We start from the raw sequence: 23,751 nt of genomic DNA on the forward strand, positions 1-23,751 counted from the left end.
AGCATATTAATAACATCATAACATCAATATTAACTCTATCTGTTCGTCGCCATCTGTCTGTACTAACAAGACGTGTGTAAATATTTAAGGAGTGATAAAATTGACATTTTTTTTACAGTTTTTAAGTTGTTTAAGAGTGTGTACGTCTGTGGTGTTGGGGTGAAGCTACAGTGAAGAAATTGCTTGTTTGTGGGTCTTTATAATAATAGAAAGGTGGATCTTACAAAACTTAAAAGACATTACAACTTGGAACTAACATGACATCTGTTATTGTTAGTTTGATCAGTAGGCTCATGTGTGTCAACGCAGGATTCACCACAACTTAATTTCTTCCTTGACAGAGTGTTGGCGGCGCCTCGGCCTGAGTCACATGATAAGGAGGAGCGGCTGCCTGCCTCGCCGCGCCGTCTCTTCTAGCAGTTCCCCGCTCCCTCACAAGCCGCGCCGCCGCCATCATCACCTCCCTCATCCTGGACAACGGGAATGGTTTATGGCTGAAGAGTTTCTGCAAGTTACGGAGGCCAGGGATTCTCAAAGTTACGTTCCCATCGTCGGAGAAGCAAACACCCTCGTGAATGTGAAACTTTTTGCGGGAATTCCATAATGTTTTTTTTTTGAACCGTAAACTTTACTTGAGTCGCAATAGTCTAGCATAGTGTGTTGGTTTATGTGTGCTGGCAGAGCGAGTGTCTATACCCAGAGTTGTCGTGGACTACCTCAACTCTGTGGCACCTCGTCTGAGTGTCAGCTTCCACCAGTGAGGCTCGCTCGACTCCCCACCAGTGCGAGAGGGAGGGAAGGCCTCCTTCAGGCGGGACTTGCCAAAGAGCGAGGGCAGTGGCCACCCTCACTCACTCACATTTGCTCTGCGCAACACCAGACAAGACACAGATAATTATATTTTATTTTCTTACGTCAATATTAACACTGGCAGAAGTATAAGCTGTTTTTTTATGGGATGAATTTCCGAGAATAAAGTTTTTGTTAGAGAATGAAACTACACATTACAAATAATATTGTAAATATACATTAATGTTTACGAGGGTAATATCTGTGTGAAAATATGCACCCACAATATTGCTTTGAAATATTACTTGGTAAAAGGTGAAAAAAAAACATTGGGCGGAAAGTGATATAAAATACACATTGTTCTAGTGAGTGGGTAATACTCAGTGCCTTGTGTAGTGCCTCAGTGTGTTATGAAGAGATAAAGAGAACCATTTTCATTTGTGATATTACAGTTGTGTTTTTGACTGATGGTAATAGTGAAATATATTTTCCTACAAAAGGGTTTACCAATATATATAACTTCCAGTGATCATACTTACATATTCCTGAAACTGGTGAAACGTTTTATATGTAGAATAATCTTAGGTAAGACTGTGAGCAGCTCGGTGTTACTGACGTCACCTGAGGAGTTACCTGTGAACCTGTCTACCACAACAACCGCTTCCTTCACCTGAAAAACCATCTATGACTCACCTTCACCTTAACATCCACCTGGTGACCTACCTTAAACTGACTTAACACCTGAGAACCTAACCTGAAGGACCCGCCTCTACGGGACCTTCACCTGGGCAGCCATCTTACACCTGTCTTCACCAAGGACCCCCCAAATACCTTCACGCTGGATAAGTTAACCACCAAGATGTCTTCCACTCCGCCTAAGGACTATAGGCGAGAGATAGACGCCATATACCCGGAGCCTCTGTCTCGTCTGAACCGTGTGGTAGAGCCTCACCCACACTCCTATAAGCGAGCAATCAAGAAGAAAATGAACCGCACTGGACGGTTCCGCACCACTCCAGTTACCTTTGATGAGATTAAGGTGAGTGGAGCACTTAATGGTTATCTGGCAGAGTAATCCAGGCTGATGAGACTCGCGGGTTGGTCACGAAGAAACTATGTAGGTTTATTTCTTTTGTGTATTTATGAATTGTTTTTAGAATTGTACAGTTGTGGACAAAAGGAATTCGGCAGAGAGGGAGTGAAGGGAGGCAGGGATGGAGGGAGGAGTAGAGGGAGCGGAGGGAAGAAATGGAGGGAGGGGGGAAAGGGAGTGAAGGAAGGAGGGGAGGTAATGTCCTTCGTATATTTGTCAACATTCTTAACACTTTAAAACAAAGGAGGTAAAAGCTCTTCTTGTCTCACCTCGATAAATATAAATGAACCTGAGATATTATCCTTTATATCAACACTTCATAACTAACTGTTTAACTCATTTTAGCAAAGTTATATCAAACTATAGGAGACGTATATAAGACAATAATATCCTACTAGTGAGAGTTACATATTTACTGGTGAGTGTTCAGAGGGTTGGGTTGGGAAGGTGACTCTGGTCGTCTACTGATTAACATTATGTGAGCTGTTGGTGTTAAACATTTTCAGTAGTAAACAATGTGTAAATTAAACCCTTACCTGCCCACCTATCACCATACATCTACCATACTACCATAAATCTACCATACTACCGCCTATCTACCACCCCACAACCCATACCACCCATACCTAACCTCTATGTATCTAACTTTACAAAAGTAACTTGAATTTTTTTTTATTTCAATATAATTACAGGAAAAATATTATACATATATTTCATTATATTTTTTTTACAATATCTCATTTACTCGGTGCATGTCCTGGTTACCATGGTGATGTGTTCAGGTTTGCTTAGTTGATCAGGAATTTATTGATGTATGCAAGGCGACTTCTCTATGAGTCTTAACCTGAATTGGAAGCATCCCAACGTAATGGTGTGTGGTGGTGTGTGATAGCGTGTGGTGGTGTGTGTGTGTGTTGGTAGTGGTGATGGTGCCAAGTAATCAATCATCCGTGGTTTTATTTCCCGCCACCACACCCTGTTGGCTATTTGGCGCCACAGTGTCAGTCTCTCGCTATATGAACTGTACGATAATTATAAAGTCACTAATGTACGGTACGATAAATCCGGCTTCTGTAATTTTGGATTATTATTCTCAAAATATCCGATCATCCGGTTAAAAGTGTTGGATATATGATTTTTATGCTATTTTTACAAGGAAGTGCAGTTGGTATGGGACTCTGGGAGACACACTCGGCTCTCTTGACTCTGTATCACACGACTGCCGCTCACTGGGTCAAGGTCAGCTGAGGTTATTGATGTTGTTCCACATAACCGGCCTCCGGGTATTACAGCGGACCTCATTATGACTTTAACGAATCCCATACTACAACAATCAACACTTCCGGGTACAATGAGAGGTAGGGTACAGTAAGACGTAGGGCACAGTCAGAGGTAGGGTACAGTCAGAGGTAGGGTACAGTCAGAGGTAGGGTACAGCAAGAGGTAGGGTACAGCAAGAGGTAGGGTACAGTCAGAGGTAGGGTACAGTCAGAGGTAGGGTACAGTCAGAGGTAGGGTACAGTCAGAGGTAGGGTACAGTCAGAGGTAGGGGTACAGAGGTGGGGCACAGTCAGAGGTAGGGGCAGAGAGTAGGGTACAGCAAGAGGTAGGGAGTCAGAGGTAGGGGTAAGTAGGCAAGAGGTAGGGTACAGTCAGAGGTAGGGCACAGTCAGAGGTAGGGTACAGCAGTCAGAGGTAGGGTACAGCTACAGTCAGTGTAGGGCAAGAGGTACAGTCAGAGTGTAGGGTACAGAGGTAGGGTACAGTCAGGGTAGGGTAGGGTACAGCAAGAGGTAGGGTACAGTCAGAGGTAGGGTACAGTCAGAGGTAGGGTACAGTCAGAGGTAGGGTAAAGCAAGAGGTAGGGTACAGTCAGAGGTAGGGTACAGTCAGAGGTAGGGTACTGTGACAAGGTGTACCCGGTACATATATATGGGCACATGTGATCTGTGAGTTGATATAAACAATAATTTTAATGTTTATTTTTATTAAACATTTTCCATAAAAACCTGGGCAGGTAAGTCACTCGGCCGGGACCAGTAACAACAGGTAACGGTGGACATACTACACAGTAGGATACAAACTTCCCTTGATATATTATTCACACACAAAACACAATACAGCATTCTTATGTATAAACTACAGTACTGTATAAAGCCAAGAAAAACATATTTAATGGTTGAAGTTACTATACAGCATAAAAGGTTTATTATGGTGAAGGTAACAAAATATAACTAGGGAATAATGGTACTTATATTACTGCCGCATAAGTGTGTTAGTGCAAACTAGAAAAGTTACAAATAAGCTCCAGAAAAAGAAGTGACAATCATTTCTTCCTGTTATTACACCGTAAGGAGAACATATCTGACACACTTCAACACTTCACTGTAAAATTATGACCATCAACTAGTCATTAAACATTATTTATAAAATATAAGAATTATCTAACAATAGAGTGAGAACGAGAACCTAATACTTACTGAACAGTCATCTCACGTCTTAAGGCATTTTGTTTACCCTAGCTGAACCCCTAACCTCAGCAGTCAGCCAGTGGGCACCATACCACTTCTGGCATCCTGCTCCAAATGTCCAGTGGTGAAAGAGATCATGTCGTTCAAAGAGTGATCTATACTGTATTTGTGATCAGCATTCTTGTTCAGACACAACGTTTGAAATCCATTTACCTGTGAAAAGCAATTAACATCCAAATTAACCTGTAAAGTGACACCAAGGCTTAATTATATAATGGAGCCAACTGTAGAAAAGGTGTGGTGTTGTGTTGTGTTGTGTTCATCATCCTTGGCTTCTCGTGTGGGATGATGAGTTCAAGGAAGTTGCCTTCATTTGTGATCAGCTTAAAGGGTTGTTCTATTTTCTTTAACAAGTCTGAGTGCGTCACCAGCGTCCCCATGTGTTTGTGTGTGAAGGAACCTCTCTAGTTTGTTTACCATAAAATCATTAATTACTGAAGCTCGATAAAGAATTCACCTTTGCGGGATATTAATTTCAAAATCTCTTAGTAGGATGATATGAGCCTGACTTTTTCTACCCTATTCGTGGACTATTGTTGAATCTATAACTCACGATTCTCATGTACGTAACTTTTCTCAGGGGCGGGCAAAGAAGTGACCACTGTTGATGTAGCAATGTGAGCAACAACTCTGCTTATTGGCTGTTTTTGTCAAGGTCTTTTATCTTGTTCATATTAAAGAGGTTTTGTGGTTTACCTGTCATCTGGGATTACCTGTTGGTGTGGCTGTTGAGGAGCTGCTCTCCATCCATAACTTCTTAAAGGTTATATCGTCGACTTCCTCATCCTTACAGCTAAAAATGAAATGAAACTCTTTTTTTTATTTACACTGACTCATAATCTCAATTACAAATGCAGTGTAACTAATAGAAAAATTGTTTATGCAAAACATTTATTACATTTGAATGGATTTCCACTGAAGGACGGAACAATGGCGGACAGTCGGTATTATTGGGAGGAGAAAGAGGGTTAACGACCATGGGGAGATGAGTAATTGGGGAGTTGGGGAAAATGGAGGGTAGGGGAGGTAGGAGAGGCTGGAGAGTAGGGGGAATGGGGAGTAGGGGAGGATAGGGGGAATGGTGAGTAGGGGAGTAGGGGAAGGCTGGGAAGCAAGTTGAGACTTACAATGAACAATAAAAAATGAAGTCAGATGAATCAGATCACTTTAGTTATAAGTTATAAGAAAGGATCTGGACACTTGATTAGATATAAATACGATAAAATAAATCAGACTTGGCTTGCTTATGTATCCAGGTACAGCACAAGGCAGGTAGCCGCTTGGAAGAACGTTAGGAAGGCAGATAATAAGTCCAGATTCACCGTAATAATGTCTGTTCACTTAGTTACTTCGAACAATCTCGGTTTTAACCTCCGGGACAACAGCAGCGAATTTTATACATGACTCCACTGACTGCTGTAAGTTACGTGGCAGAAACTAACTCTACTTCACACCACTACACGTCGTCTTCACCTTGTTCTTTACGGACGCTTAGCACTCGCCTCGACGGGTATTTATAGTACGGAGGACTGCATTCAGTGGAGGTAGAATCCTTGAGGTCACACACTAGATTGAGATGCTCTGATGATGGCTCTTCTGTTCTGGTACGAAAGTCTGGGCAGGTTCACGGCACCAACATCTTGATTGTTAAAAAAAACCCATGGTGTTAGTAAATAAGCGAACAACCATCTCTAGCTGTCATAGTCGTGTCAACAGTAGTGTACGGCAGGTGGAGCCAGACGTAAGAGTGTTCAACATGCTGTACACATGCTGCACCTCTGTCCCCACAGTTTCATTTCTGAGTAGTACAGTTTTCCTCACCTGATAGCTGTGAGGAAACTCTTCAGTAAATAGCAACACCTGCCTCACACAGGTTAGCAAAGGTACCTGTCGGGTTGGTGCGGAGTTACACGAATCGAGGCTTTCTACCCCACCGTTTGATCACAACTGTCGTGGGAACCTGCTGGGTGTGTCCTGGGGTCGAACACGGGCCAGTAGAGCAGCACACTGAGGCACTAACCACTACATTACCGAGACGTATAAATACAAACCTAAATTTACCCCCACGGATGGATGAGAGACAGTGTACGACCACCCCCAAGGCCTTTCGCACCTCCCTACCAAATTTCAGTTCTATCGTCAAAACTACGGAATAAAACACACACACACACACACACACACACACACACACACACACACACACACACACACACACACATTGTATCCTTAATTGGTCGAGCCAACAATAACTCTCAGATCTGCGTCAGTCTGAGAACAGTAAATTTAACACAGGAAGTTGTATCTCGCCTTATGTTTACTTGTTGATGGACGAATGTAATTACTAACCTTCCTTAGTTGTTGAACCTCAGTAATAAGGTCAACGTGAACTGTGAGACGTTTATGTTATAATACTCATAAGACTTTCCCAGAGGACTGAAGCATTACAAAAACCAATTAAAAAGGAGAAAAAAAACATAATTTCTGCAACAATTTGAACCATACTTAACTTTTTATATGAATACAAAACACAGTAGATAACATGAAAGGTGACTACACTAAAGGAGGCTGACAAAACACTCTAGGTTGCCTCATCTACAGTGCTTTGATCTACTCTATCATTATGCACCCAACCTGTGAACTTTCCAACCATGAAACTGCAAAAGACAACATTGCCACAGTGTTGGGAAAATAATGATCAGATAAACCAGGACGTTGTACTAAACTTAATAAAACACACTACATAAACTTATCTAAAGCACTACAGTACTGAGGCGTCGTTAGCAGTAGATCTGACTTTTGTTAATAAGATGAGAATGATTTATCAGTTAATACATTTATCTCCCGTAAGGTGTACCAATAAGATCACCTGTGTTATAGACCAAGAAACACATCACTGTAACACCCAGAGCGCCTGTGTTATAGACCAAGAAACACATCACTGTAACACCCAGAGCGCCTGTGTTATAGACCAAGAAACACATCACTGTAACACCCAGAATGCCTGTGTTATAGACCAAGAAACACATCACTGTAACACCCAGAATGCCTGTGTTATAGACCAAGAAACACATCACTGTAACACCCAGAATGCCTGTGTTATAGACCAAGAAACACATCACTGTAACACCCAGAATGCCTGTGTTATAGACCAAGAAACACATCACTGTAACACCCAGAGCGCCTGTGTTATAGACCAAGAAACACATCACTGTAACACCCAGAATGCCTGTGTTGCTGCGTTAAAAAAATGTGTGTATGAGGTGTGGGCCTTGACGGGAGGGAGAGGTGAGATGATCGACTAAATCCCTGGGAACGTGGGAGTGTTGTGTGAAGCCGTGCAGCTGTCTCCTGTCTGTGTTTCTTGTGTGTGTGTTTGTGTAATAGTCTCACTGCCACTGTGTATTTGTGTTAAGGATTCATCACTCTGTATGTGACAATGTATACCCACTACTACTATGATAGATATACCACCACAATTATACATAGATACAGTGTACCTGTGTATATATAAAACACTAGATGGAGAATTCGGCCTCGGCCACGTTTAGTTTTGACAAATTTAACCCGAAATTCACAGCAACCTGACCTATGGCCCGCCCTTGGTCAAAAGTAAATACACAAACAAAACAAAATTACCCTAACAAATTTCATCAACCAAAATATATATATATATATATATATATATATATGTATATACAGTATATATATATAAAACGTTACTGTGGGGAAGTGACAAGTGAAGCCTCACCTCGTGGTAACACCCAGCCTTGCGTGACGTTCAGTAACTGTGTCTGAATAAATCCGTAAAAGAATGTCACTTATCACATTGTATTGGACAAATATATAGAGACAGTTTCTGATATATTCGTTCAGGTGAAATCATTAATATTGACGCCACATTGTCTGGGGTTTGATTATTCTGAAAGACACAGGTGTTACGGCCCCTTGTTGGCACTGTAGTGAAGATCTTACACCCTGACCTCACTTGTGTTAATTGTAAATTTATATTAACACTTCCAACCAGGTTTTTAAATTACCGCTTTATATGATTCCAAAACAAATAGAGTTAAATTAAAACGTAACCAGGGGTAATCTAAGAGTGGACTTATGAAATCAGTAAATAAAAGTCACGTTAAAGAGATTCCTAAGTTACCTCTTTACGTCATAGACAAACAAGTGGGAACTGATCCTTAAAATATCCCAAGTCAAACCAAACTAACGATCATCAAGAGTAAGCCACAAATAAGCCAAAACTAAGCTCGATAATTTTCTGTTATTGGTGGCTTGTTAGGTTAAGGGAACTCACAAACGCCACAACTCTTGATGCTCATTTGTTTTTCTGGTAAAAGTTTATTATATTTATATTTAATTTTTATTGTATCTTGTCTAAGTATTTTCGTTTATAATGATAATAGGAGGCAATTAGCTGAATAGTTTATTGTATAAATTCCTAAATATAAAATAGGAATCGAGTAGAAAGGTCTGAGTGCCACCAAGGGTCATCTTGACAGGGGGAAGGAGGTTCAGTGGAAGTTTAGAGAGAGGATGGAAGGGAATTTAATCGATTGTCTCTCAAAATAAGCAAAGGCCAGACAGCAGGTCGTCAATAAGATGAACTAAGATGAGAAAATATAACAGAAAGTGTATCCAGACGTTCATGACCAGGTGTGATGATGAACAGGGAACAGGTGTGATGATGAACAGGGACCAGGTGTGATGATGAACAGGGAACAGGTGTGATGATGAACAGGGAACAGGTGTGGTGGTGAACAGGGAACAGTAGTGAACAGAGAAAGGAACACAGAACAGCTTTTGTAAGAGTCACTCTCGGTCATATGTAATCGATTATATCTCTTTCACGCGAGTTATGTTGGAGGGGGTGACGCTATAGAAAAGAATGCTCGTGTGAGAGACCTTACGTGTGTGTGTGTGTGGGGAGGGGGTCCTAACTTGCCAAATAAGATAAACAAAGCGACGAGAACAATATGAAAAACTACAGGAAAATATGATTCCAGTAAAGAAGCGGAAGATTGAAGAACCACAACAGTAACATTGGTGACGCAGAAGGAAGCCCTCAGCCACCTCCTGCACTGTCATCATCACCCACCGCCCTAACACCCACCGTCCTCACACCCACCGTCCTCACACCCACCACCCTCACACCCACCGTCCTCACACCCACCGTCCTCACACCCACCACCCTCACACCCATCACCCTCACACCCCACCGTCCTCCTTTGCCTCACACCCTACCCTCCACCCCTGCCCTCCACCCACCGTCCTCCACCGTCTCCACCCACCACTTTCCACACACACCCATCACCCTCCACACCCACCCTCCACACCACCACCCTCACCCTACGTCCTCACCCACCACCCTCCACACCACCCTCCACCCACCGCCCTCCACACACCCACAATCCTCCACCGTCCTCCCACCACCGTCCTCACCCACACAATCTCCACACACCACGCCCTCCACCCACCACCCCTCCCCCACACCCTCCACCCATCTCCACCTCCTCCCACCCCTCCTCCCACCCACCACCTCACCCATCACCTCACCCCCACCCTCACACCCACCCCTCCTCCCACCCACCCCTCCACCCCCCTCACCCACCGCCCTCCACACCCATCGCCCTCACACCCACCCTCACCCACCCTCTTGCCTCCCCCGCCCTCCCCACCCTCCACCCCGCCCATCCCACCCACCGCCCTCTGCCCTCCACACCCTCTACACCACCACACCCTCACACCTCCCCACCATCCTCTTTCCCACCCCTCCCCCACCACCCTCCCACACCCCACCCTCTTTCCCGCCCTCCACCCACCGCCTCCCACACCCCACCCTCCACCCCACCTCCCACCCCGCCCTCACACCCACCGCCCATCACCCACCGCCCTCCACCCACCGCCTTCACACCCACCACTCCTCACCCCCACCGCCTTCACACCCACCCAAGCCTCCAATGTTTACGTAAATCACCTATGAAAATATAATGAACATCGTTTTCTGATTATCCCAATATCAAGATCAGTTGTCGTCGTCTTGTAAATCAGGTCAATCAGGTCGTAACTGTTGGAGACAATCAGTTCCAAGGAAGGTGACATTATCCCGGGGATCAGATTACCTTTTACGTCTAATCCCGACCAACAGCTAACATTAAAGGCTTTCTTTAATTTAATTTAATCTCTACGGAAATACGGGAGTGGCATGGAATTCTCTCTCTCTCTCTCTCTCTCTCTCTCTCTCTCTCTCTCTCCCAAATCATCCCTTTTCATTCCTTGATGGCCACCAAGCCTTAACTCGATTCTTAAGTTAGTGTTACTTATCAATAAATCTCTGACAATACTTAACACATATTATTTCCCCTACTTAACACATATTATTTCCCCTACTTAACACATATTATTTTCCCTACTTAACACATATTATTTCCCCGGGTAAGGGTTAGTTTAGGTTACGGTGAGAAGGGTTTTAAAGAAATCCTTCCCGTGTATAACGTCCGGAAGAGGTTTCAAGGTTTGCGGTGGGCGGCCAACAGTCATCCTCTGCCGTAGGTGACGCGACGCGGGAAAGATGGTTCTAATACTGTTGTGTTTTACCTGGTGATGAGGTGAATGATTAGAGATAATTGTGTAAATGACTGTCTCACTCTTTGTCTCCGTCTGTACGTAACTGTCGTTGTTTCTGACTGTGTGAATGACGATAGTATTATTGTTTACTTACGAATGATGTAAAGTCTGTAAACATGACGTCATTGTTTGGGCCGCCTTGACTTGTTAACTCCTGTTTATGTTTTCGAAGCAACAAAAACAAATAAACACTGAGAGAGAGAGAGAGAGTTCTATGCTGTGATGACATGAGGCCACAGCACCCAACAGGGGGGGGGGTGTCGGCCTCACACGCACCAGCGACCACACGACCTAAAAAAAATCTTGCCGAGTCCACTCACACGGCTCGTGACTTCAGTGAATATCAAAACAATGGCAACTTTTACAAATGTGGGAGCGTGTAGGCAGGTCTCTGAATAACAACCATTGTTAGTAACTTGGTGAGGGAGCCAGACACTGTTGTATTGTGACTTCCCGCCCTATACCACCACCACCACCACCACTCCCCCTCACTTTTGTAACCTTTAAATATCGCCTAAAGAGAAGGACTTAAAGAATAGTCCAAGATGATACTGACAGCCAACGTGTGTGTGTGTGTGTGTGTGTGTGTAACTACAGTACAGTCACTCAAATAACCATCTATACTTGGGGAGGTGAAGACAAAGAAACTATAAAGGTTGAGAAGAACAAGAGGGAAGGAAGACAAGGTAACGAAAGAATAAAGTGTAAAAATGACCAAGACAGAAATTGAGGAGGAAACAAATGAGGACAAGATGAAGACAAAGCAACTGTGATAAAGTGAGGACAAGGGAGTGAGAGAAGAAGAGTAAAGACTTAAGGAATAGAGAGAGAGAGAGAGAGAGAGAGAGAGAGAGAGAGAGAGAGAGAGAGGTAAGGAAAGGATTAACAAACAAAGCCAGGGTGAGGACAATCCAAGGAAGAGGAGGACACGGTTCTTGAGGTCCGACAACTGGGGGACAACAATATTGATTTTCCTGCAGGAAAGAATACTTTGTGTGAGGCGGGGGCGGGGTGGGGCGGGGCGGGGCGGGGTGGGGAGGGCGTGGAGACTAGTGAGGCTGTGAGACTAGTGAGTGGGTGACGTCACTTCCTGTAGGTGACTGGCTATCATTGCGAGGTTCCTTAGGGCCATTCCGGGTTTTTTAATACGATGTAAACAAACACAGAGTGCCACATCTCACAAAACGAACCAGCCACTGTACCAGGTATAAGTGCAGGCGACTGTACCTTCACTAACACTATTCTCCTCGGGTAATGGACAACACTCCATGAAAACAGAAACTACCAGTCACTAGGCTCTACCTAAATGCATGTATTTACTATTTCCACGTACCCATTCCACACATTCTTCTGTTGCGTGACTCTCTACAGTTGTGGGCGTTGACGTATGTATTTAGCGACATTCTTTGACAATCTATCATATCAGCGCTCAATACTAGGACTCAACCTTGTTTTACCATCATGCCATGAAAGTAGAATTAATCGTAAGAAAACCACAATGTTTCTACCGCTTGGAGGTTTTACGACCTACCCTAACCTAACCTACCCTAACCTAACCTAACATTTCACAGTCGTAGATGATCTTATTCTTCGTTAATGAGTCAAATGTCTCCTTGATTATTGTTATTTCCCCAGCGCCAAGATTTTAGAGTTTTTAGTTGTATTTATTTCTCGGTAACAACAGCATATTTCCACCTGAGCAAATAACCCTAACTGGAAATAAATATCTGTTGACTTTGTTTACTTTTATCCTCTTCGCCTCTGATCGGCTTGTTAGCCGCTTGGGCGATCGGTCACGTCTCTGATTACTTTTCCTTTTCATTTATCCTCTTCACCAAAAGATCGGCTCGCTAACCGCCCGGACGATCGGTCACGTCTCTGTCACGCACTGTTGGCAAATACTGGGCATGCACCGGCTCCTGAATGTACCTGAACCCGCTCCAGTGTTGGTCAAGTCTTGTCTTGAAAGATCTCACACTCGGTGCCGTCACAACACTCTCTGGTAGATTGTTCCAAGAGTTTACAACCCTCACTCCGAAAAAGTTTGCCCTCACAGTTTTCTGGACTTGCGGCTTCTTTAATCTTGAGCTGTGACCCCTTGTGGGGCGAGCGTCCGCCAGCTCCAAGTAAGGACACTCGACTGAGTAGTGCCCCCTGAGATGTTTATACGCCTCAATTAGGTCACCCCTTGCCTGTCTGTAATATAAGCTCAGCAAGTTCAGGCGCGCCAATCTCTCAGGGTAGCTGAGGTGCCGAAGTGCAGGCACCAGTTTGGTGGCCCTCCTTTGAACATTTTCAACCAATTGACAGTCCCTAGCATATCTCGGGGACCAGACGGGGTGACAGTGCTCCAGATGGGGAAGCACTTCACTCTTGAAGATCGTTACGAGGGACGGACCGTCTAGATATCTGAACGACCTTCTTATAAGACCCAATAATTTATTTGCCTGATTTACCTTCTTCTCGCAATGGCCCGAGAACTTCAGCTCATTGTCAACAGACACACCCAGGTCCTTCTCACATTCAATCTCAACTAGTGCAGTTTCTTCATCCCGCTGGGACATATGATACGCCTCCTTACCGTTGGTACGCCCCAGGTGCATCCTCTTACACTTCGTGACATTGAATCTCATGTTAGCTACGCTGAGTACTGGTTACCATTGTTCGTGTGCTCGCATTGTCTAGGTACTACACTGTATACTTGCGTTGACTATATACATGCTGAACTGTATAGTATACCTGTATTGTCTATATACATGTTGAACTGTATACCTGTATTATCCGTATGCATGCTGAACTGTATACCTGTTATCTATATACATGCCAAACCAAATATAAACTTGAATTACGATTGTACTGAATAAATATCTACCTTCCCTCTTATTGTTCATCGCATCACTAAATCATTAACCAAACTCTACCAAGATACAGTTATGATACATACTATCCTGTAACACCAAGACGCCACACTGTAACTCTCCATATTTCTAGTTAGTTTCCACACATCACTGATCAGCGACACTTGGTATACATTGTTTTATTTACTCTAACATAAGCTTTCCCTCGAGGCATTAACACTTATACAACATACTTATTGGGTATATATCACTCATACATGAATGGGTATATATATATCAGTTCCTTGTTATTATTATTCTCTTTATCTTTGTATAAATTGGATTAAGCAACACCATGGCCACAACCTGTATAGCGCGTCAACACCACCTTATTAGTGTAGCCTCTCCCGCACTCTTGACCCCAACACTCATCTTGACATATAAAGCCTGGCCATCTCCTCCTACTTGGGATACTGTTTTTAGCTCCACCACTTATTGACTCACTCAAGAAGAAGAAGAAGGTAGTAGGTGAAGTAAAGAAAGATAAGATAGAACGAGGAAGGAGAAGAAAAAGAGATAAATAGAAACAGATTAGGAGATATAACGTAATAAGAGGATAAATGAGTAACAAAAGAACTGAGATAGGCCTGAGAAGCGTATGTTTTAGTGGTAATGGTAGACGCAGACACTGGTAGACGCAGACAATGGTAGACGCAGACAATGGTAGACGCAGACAAGCGGTTTATTTCTCACATATCTCTAAGGATGGATCAGCCCAACGAGTGTTTTTGTCTCTGTTTTGTTTTGAGACTGTTTACAGCTGAGAAAATCCTTTCTGCTATTGTACTAAAATTAAATTTTTATGGGTAACTGCATCAAATATTCTGCCTCTCTGCCAAAATTCCCCAAATTTACAGTTGATTTCCCCATTTCCCCCTTTCGTGACTCAGATTCCCCAAATCTGGGGATAGTTCCCCATGGTTGGCAACACTGATACACAACAGCAATACAATAGCATTATCTTACGTTAGTGATTATTCCAAGGACTCTGTAGGAAGCCCATCAGTGTAGACTCAAGTTTATCGTCAGATACACTGAGTCAGAGAGAATAGACTTATATACCACTACGAGTCAGACAACGATATATAAGGACAAAATGAATGGTGGGATAAGAACAATCTTGGCCATAGCTGTAAATGTCCTCCTAACTTTACTGTTGGGGAAGTGACGGCTGTCGAGTGCAGTACCAGTCACGCTGCCACCTTGACTACCGAGGGTTTAGTACAGTGTATTGTATCTTCACTATCTCACATGAGCCGTCATGGGGCCCTCTGTTAGGCCTGTGGGGCCCTCTGTCTCAATAATGGAGTAGTGATAATTAATGTTAAGAGTTATGTCCAACACGTTAATAATTCATCTCATTTTGTCCTTTAGCACTTGTGAAATATTTTCCTGTAGCAAAGTCTCGTCGTAAATCTTACCTTGTTTTATATCAAGTGAGCTGCTCTCAGCCTTCCTGCTCTAACATGTGTTCCCCCTTCAGGAGGTGGACGAGGAGAGCGAGGTCGGGGAGGAGACGGAGCAGAGTGCAGCCGCCGCCAGCCGCTCCGAGCACGACCTCCGTCAGCAGTTTGAGAAGTTTCTTGAACGTATGGACAGGAGGAGACCTCACCTACCCAAACTGCCTCAGGGACCGGTGGAGATTCCTGGCAGGGAGGTAAGTCGGTGAGGGGGGGGGGGCGTTAGGATAAGAACACAATCTGAACAATTATTCATAAATAAAGTGTAATGTTGTAGTTATACGTCACACAGCTTTATCTTACTATATATTATTGTTCCTTTATCTTAATAACCTCGTGAATAATTTATAACAGTTTCCGAAGAGAATATTTCACCCAGCCAACACTTTGCTTTATTTTGGTTATAACAACATCTTTAAATTGTGAAGTTAAAACAAATTAGTTCCCACAACGGCCACCGAACACCAGCACTGTCTCTTGCTTCCTCAACATAAAGTTTGGTAATCACTCAGCAGCCAGGTGTAATGAGGTCACCCACAGGCGCTGTACCGCTCACCCAACTACTTGTAATGGTTCCACGTTCCTCAGACACCATCAAGGGAACAAACAATATGAGGTATAACATAATAGTATTCAATATACCACAATACAAGACTGAGGGAAATATGATAGAAAAACTAACTCAGGCAAAAGAAGTAAACTAAAGATAGAATATATAGAATAAATGTACAGTAATTAAAGTTAAAGGTAAGAAATGAAAATAAGAGAAAGATCAAACTACCAATACTGAAAAGTTGAGGCAGCAGAATGGATAAATAACGAAGGCTAGTGAGAGGTTAATACTCATCCAGTAGAATTTCGTAAGCAAAACGTCTAGAATATGATCACGTGTTTGACTCAGCAATGTTTATATTCCACCCACACACTGCAACAGGTCACTCTGAGGTCACCGCTACTCTGTACACCTCATAAACACTTTCAGGTCACGCGTAAACTAACCTAACTTAACCTAACTCACCAATACACCTTAATCATCCATACAGAAAAAGGTCACCATTACACCTACACCCTCACGTTAACATACACCCACAGGTCACAACTACAACCATATATATACTATACTCCCAGTCCAGTGGTGACAAGGGGGGGGGGGGTTAACGCGTATTGGTCCTCACGGTGTTGTTGATCACAGGTAACTAATATCAGTGACACCTGCAATCAATTACATTATTCACCCTTATACCTGCCCTCTACCACACCCCCACCTCATCCAGCCCCTCACCACAATAGACCTTCACCCAGCCCCTCACCACAACAGACCTTCATCCAGCCCCTCACCACAACAGACCTTCATCCAGCCCCTCACCACAACAGACCTTCATCCAGCCCCTCACCACAACAGACCTTCATCCAGCCCCTCACCACAACAGACCTTCACCCAGTCCCTCACCACAACAGACCTTCACCCAGCCCCTCACCACAACAGACCTTCACCCAGCCCTCACCACAGACCTTCACCCAGTCCCTCACCACAACAGACCTTCACCCAGTCCCTCACCACAACAGACCTTCACCCAGTCCCTCACCACAACAGACCTTCATCCAGTCCCTCACCACAACAGACCTTCACCCAGCCCCTCACCACAACAGACCTTCACCCAGCCCCTCACTGAAACACTTTAATCATCCACCACACTGTCGCGACCTGAGCCTCAATCCGTGTTGTTATCTGATATATTGTGAGATGATACAGTGGATGGAGGTGCTCCCTAACTAGTGGCTGCCTTGACTCCACCATTATCATCACTCCCTCCTCTCGTAACCTAGCAGCAGGTGTGGTGGGCTAGTAGAAGGTGTGGTGGGCTGTTTGGTGACAGATCAAGTTGGTTAGCGACGATTTTTGGCACCTGTGATGTGTTCTTTTTAAAAATTGATTGTTCAGTATTTGAATGGTCGGATAATTGAATTACCGGTTTTAGATAATCACTGACCAATATTGTCATGTATCTTGCCCTGTACTGTACACTGTGTTAACTGCTCCTGCTTCAGCTGAAACATAAGCAGCAGACCCAGACTACATTGTAAATTGAATCTGGTGATATACTGAATTATTAGAAGTAGTTTCTTAAGCAATAGTAACGTTTACAAAACCTGGTATTAAAAGATATTATTCTGTCATATTTTAACAGTCAAAGTTCAACGTCTGTTCATCTTCATAATATATATTTGTTATACTGTATTTTTCCAATGGTTAAATTCACCTTTATAGAGTCACGTGTTATTGACCCCAGTAAGTTTCTGCAGCTGTCCATGATTGAGTTAGTGTGACTCATCACCCTGGAACACATATCTGGTACTGAGGCTGGTCAAAATATTGTACCCCTGTATTGATGTTTTATAAGTATGCACTAACACCGCGTCTCCCCGCAGGCCCCGGCCAAGACCGTGAATGAGGACGAATTCCCCAAAAACTACAGTCGGAAGGCCAGACCGTCGATATGAGCGCCGTCACCTGAGGCCTCGCCCTGTACTGTACATGCTGTATACTTGCTTTTTTCCAACTGGTTTAATAATATACGCCGGCCAGGTCAGGGGCGCCCATTACTACTGTATCTTGAAGGTCGTTTGGACTGTGAATAACCACTTGAGAAACTCTTCTGTCTATTCAAGAAGACTCAAGTTTTTTTTTATATAAGTTTCACACAAAGTTTGAGACTTAGGGAACATAAGGAAAGTCGAGCACCAAGTTCGGGGTCATACATATATAACGTTCTTAGTCGAGGCTGACGGGACAGTATGTGGGGAAGAGGAAGGTCAGGTAATATGAGGAAGTTCATTAGTTATAACTGTGATAATTATTAATGATTACAAACTTTGGTAACACTTCATAAATGCTTGAATGACTTTTTATTTATTTTTTTTTAGATTTTAATATTTTGTGCATTATTTGTGCAGACAGCAATTTAATTGGAACGTAAAAAGCGTTTTTCTGGACATTTTACGTGATACAGTAAATCTCTAGTTCATGTAGACAAGGATAAAAATATTTAAACAATTCTGGGTTTTACTTAATGACGTCAGAGGCATCGACATTATAAAAAAAAACTTTAACGCCTTGACTAACGCCAGACGGTTAGAGAGAGGTTAGATATGAACCTTCCCAGGCGTTGTGGGAGAACAGACAAGATAACCTCGGTGAGCGTAATAATGTGTACATCCTCTTATGAAATTCTGGAAAGGATTAAATAGTCTCATACAATTGGATGATTCACAAGAACTAAAACATTGTCTGTTGATTGATAAATTTGCAGTAGTCTAGAGCATAGGCGTTCCCTACCTACCAAAGAAATGCCTTCTACATGACAAGTCCGAGAAGTGCACTAAAGAATATGTTTGGTGCTCCATATTTAGTTTGTTGGTGTAAACGTTCACCATACTCTTTGTGGGGGAATCTTTCATATTTTTGTTTTCTAGGAGATTAAAATACAAGATAGTTGCATTATTCTAGGTTAGGTAAAGTTAGTTTAGGTAAGGTTAGATTAGGATAGGTTTCATTAGGTTGGTTAGTTTGGTTCATTTTATGAATGTTAAGTTATAGAGTGTAGTAATAACTAGTACTTCAGAAATGGTCAGCAGTTGTCACGAGTTTCCAAGATGCATCAACGATATAATTAATAATTGGTAAAATGAACCAAATTAACCTTTCTTAACCAAACCTAACCTAAACAAACTTAACATAACCTAACAAACCTCACATCTATTAACAAAGTTATCTGGTATTTTAGTCTACTAGTATAAAAAATATATTTTCTAAACGTTCAACACAAGAAAGCAACAATAGCCCAACATGACGGACACGGAGAAGCTTGTTGTCACCGTGCACTTCCTGGCCTGTGCTTTAGATAAGTATATATCCTACAGTTGATAGTTAAAGTTCGCCAATGATCTAGACTACTACTGAACAAATTATGTTTTTGCTACTGTTCGAACTCTGTGAAAATTATGAATTTCGTTGTTCCAAGTAAACTATACCAACATTTATTTACCCAAGAGAGGGAAAGCGTGCATCTTAGTCCCGTTCACTCTTGTCTGTCCGCGATGATGCGACCAAACAGCGTGCATGGCTCTTCCACCACAGTATGGTGGTATAAGTTGTCTCTATGTGAAACTTATAACGAAACACCTCATTTTTACTCTTTAGTGCAGTAAACTGTAGATAATGCCAAGTGTTATGGATGAAACTGACCTATTTTCCCTAATATGAGAAACAGATACAGTGAATTACGCCGACAATGATACATAACTTTCATGCTCCCATGTGCTTGACCGCGCTCCGCTCCAGCTAGTTTAGTTTAAAGCATATTATTCGTACTTAGGTAGAAAGGCTCTTCTGTAAGATATATCAAGAAGTGGTTTTATATATACTGTATATATATATATATTTTACATCTTCCAGCAAAATTTAATAACAGAGTCAACAAAATAAATCGATCATTTGTCTGTTGTCATGTGTGAGTCATCGTCAGGTGGTGGCCGCTCACGCACCACCAGATCTCACCTGTTCCTCCATATTTTGTCACACTAAACTTTATGTTAAATTTTATTTCATTCAGCTTAACGAACTTTTAGAGATGTATTCTTATTTTCAAACAGAATTATTTTTAGTATTATTTTGAAGTTTGTTTAGCTAAGTTTCTTAAATCTTGAGAGTTATGCAGCGAGGGATGTCTAAGAATATGACAAGACTGAACTGTTCACGGTTTAGTTGTAACCTTCTTTACTTCTACATGACCAAGGCTACATGACCAAGGCTACATGACCAAGGCTACATGACCAAGGCTACATGACCAAGGCTACATGACCAAGGCTACATGACCAAGGCTACATGACCAAGGCTACATGACCAAGGCTACATGACAGCTATAGACCGGAGTGACTAACACAGTAGTGGTTTTGACACATTTAGTCAATGGTAAAAACAACCTCAATATTTACACGATCACCATGTTCAAAAGTAACGAAATTATTACATTTATTTAGAGTTACTCACACCAAGGACATTTATTTCCTGTACTCAAACTCATCATTGATAATAAATAGCATTACCTGACTTATAATGCTGAACTCATTTGACACAATCATTAGTTCCCTTGACCGACCCACCCAGCGAGTCATCTAGGTGTTTCCCAGCAAAGAATGAGTACAACAGAGAGCTCTAACACTTGAAAGAATTAACAGTTAATTGAATATCAAATTTAGAAATCAAACTATCATTAAGAAAACAGAAACTGAAATCAAAACATTACGTCCAGGAGTGACGTTTAGTAACACACGGGGGATACATTACTAAAGTAAGGTTATGTAATACATGGGAGATACAGTACTAAGGTAAGGTTATATAACACATGGGGGATACAGTACTAAAGTAAGGTTATATAACACATGGGGGATACATTACGATCACTACACATCACCACTACGTTACCATTATACCACCACCACAAGCACACATTATCAGCACCACACACCAACAGCACCACACATCACCAACACCACACAACACCACCACTATACTACCATCACACATCACCATATTACTCCAGGTAAACTCATCACATGATAGCAATAAAATTTACCTTAAACAGCTGTGATCTTACACCAGTCAGTTGTGTCATGGCATGGCTGAACGTGTTACTCCTGGGAGCTACTGACCGTGGTACATAAACACATTTCTCGGGGCAGGGGAAGTTCAGGGGGTGTACAGTAGGTGACCATGATAACTACACAAGACGCTGCCAACTCAGTACACCTACAGCGGCTCTTTTCTGGCTTCGTCTGTAAGAGAATGATATAAATGGTATATAGCGTACATATATTATACACTCAAGAAATGAAGTAAGGAAACACAGGTGTATTGAGGGAAAATATGAACATAACGTGGCACTGTGTTAGAGCAGGTGTGATTTATGCTATTTTTATATCTTTACGTTAGATTTGTTTTTCTTTGTGGTAGGAATGATTTTGTTTAGAGTTAGCCATATGCAGTACCGGTGACTGGCTGGTAGTGTAAACATCTTCTGAGGCAGCCTCCTAAATCTCGCCGATATTCACCACTTGAAACTGTTAGCCTAAAACATCAACAGGACAGTATCTTGGATGTTATATTAAAATACAGTAATATGCCTTCGTTGTATAAGGCGTGTAGTTCATGCTAAGTGAGGGTAACAGCTACACACTACCAGCTACGAACAGAACCTAAATCCAGATTCTCAGAGATTCGTGTTATTGTTTCCCTGGAAGTTAAAAGTGAGTGTCAGTACAATTTCAAGGCCATTCTGAGTGTCGTCTTTGTACTGTATCTAAACTCAAGTAAACCAATGTATGCATTTTCATAACTCCAAAGAGGAAGATTTTTAACACTCGAACCTTTGAGGATGGTGACCAGGTGAGTGGCTGACTGGGGCTGAAAACACAACGAACACCACAAAATTATTAGAGTATTAAACTTATACCATTATTTATTGTACAGATGTAAAAAAATAAATGAGTGGTGTAACTTTCCTGAACTAGTTTTATTTTATATTCCTTCAAAGGTGGAGATAAAATGTTTACTGTAAGGCCCACTCCATCAACGAGGCTCTTTGTCACAAAACTCATCGAGAGAAAAACAAAAAGTGTGTAGTAGACGGATACATATAAACTGTACAGTATATGTCCAAGAGGTTCCAATATTTTACAGCAGACTTGTTATGTGTTTTCATCAGCGATATTCCAGGAACTATCTTATTCTAATACTTATTACTGGTACAATATGTTCTGCCTAGCAATAAGATTTAATACTGTAAATATTTATATCCTATGACCGAACTCACTCCCAATATTTCATTGGTTTTAAGTAGTACAAAGTGTTGTATTTGTCTATGTTGCCTCACAATGATAATATTAGTTAATGTACACTATGGCTGAATTACGATATTAAGCCTGCATGTTTCTGTCAATGACTCACGAGCAAGAAGAGCGAGCCGCCTACTAATGATTTACTGAAGGAACACGATTGAGAAAGTGTGCAAAGGAAATATCTCATAAAATGTCTTGTGAAATCAAATGCTACAAACTCATTGTAATTTATGGTACTAATTAGTGAAGAAGAATATTTCTATGTATATTAAGATGGTGAAATGCATAAGAGGTGTACTTATTGTTTTAAGCAGGGTAGTTCGAGGCAGTACCTGAACATTTTTTCGTAACCTTGGATTTGTCAGTAGTTTAAGCTTGTGCACCAATATATTACACCTTTTCACATACTCGTTGAGACATTGTTACATAACTATTTGACAAATTTCATAACCAAATGACAGAACACATATCGAATGACAATCTAAAATAACTGTTGGTTCATGCTAACGGAAGTGATTGACATAAGTTATGAAGTTGACAGACGTGAACAATAAGCCGACAGTCTCCATATAGTTTGAGAATGACATAACACCAACAGTTATTTTAGATTGTCATTCGATATGTGTTCTGTCATTCGGTTATGAAATTTGTCAAATAGTTATGTAACAATGTCTCAACGGATATGTGAAAAGGTGTATTGCAAGGAAGAGCGCTTAGAAAAGGTTTGTGTAGATGTAAAGAAGGTAAAAGAAGCAATGAAGTTCAGTGAAGACTTAGTTATAATGGGTGACTTTCGGGCTGGGGAAAGGCGCGAGAAGAGGGAACACGTTGGTTGGCTAATAGAAATGAAAGAGGAGAAAGGTTACAGTCGCTGAGTCTTATGAAGAAAACATGACTTCAAGTTTATGACTTTACCATCACCCGAGGGATCTTTATACAGGACTGTCACACCAGGACAAATGTTCGTACTGTAGATAGACCGTGAACCACCTCTAGGCTCTTAAAGAACGTTTATTGGGTCACTATAAACATCTATAGTGAATACCACAACAAATGTTTAGCAACAATAAGAGTAACACCCCTGAACAATGGCTACTCCACCAAGACCTGTAAACAAGACCACTACAACAGCACCGTCAGTGACCTTTCGCCACCCGGCACACACCACACCACACCACACCACATCATCCTCTAATTCGTCATCCGTCAACTTCTCGCCGGCGTTGCAAGGCGAACATCACCCGCCAACACAACACCTACTGAAAGACAATGGTCTTGCAATTTAATGTTAGTCAGCATCAGAATTACCTCACTGGAATTGCGTTTTAAACCTTATTAAACTTTCATCCCTATTTAGCTTAACATCAAGGCCTTATCCAGGAATTATGTTCGGCGATTTCAGGGACTTTTTGAGAACATAAGTATATCTCTACTTAAGAGAAATTCAC

General features: G+C 42.1%; 1 protein-coding gene across 3 annotated transcripts in view; it reads left to right on the forward strand.

The window, feature by feature from the left end:
• Positions 1 to 21,967, forward strand: part of LOC121878878 — a 40,756-nt gene extending 18,789 nt beyond the window's left edge. For all 3 annotated transcript variants that reach the window (XM_042385303.1, XM_042385304.1, XM_042385302.1), the window contains 3 exons: positions 342 to 1,828; positions 15,430 to 15,603; positions 17,837 to 21,967. In XM_042385303.1, the coding sequence (XP_042241237.1) occupies positions 1,649 to 1,828; positions 15,430 to 15,603; positions 17,837 to 17,908 (426 nt within the window). In that variant the 5' untranslated portion in view covers positions 342 to 1,648 and the 3' untranslated portion in view covers positions 17,909 to 21,967. The remainder of the gene's footprint in view (positions 1 to 341; positions 1,829 to 15,429; positions 15,604 to 17,836) is intronic.
• Positions 21,968 to 23,751: the final 1,784 nt, after the last annotated feature.

The sequence above is a fragment of the Homarus americanus genome, unplaced genomic scaffold, assembly GCF_018991925.1.
Source record: "Homarus americanus isolate GMGI-L3 unplaced genomic scaffold, GMGI_Hamer_2.0 scaffold24057, whole genome shotgun sequence".
Taxonomy (NCBI): domain Eukaryota; kingdom Metazoa; phylum Arthropoda; class Malacostraca; order Decapoda; family Nephropidae; genus Homarus; species Homarus americanus.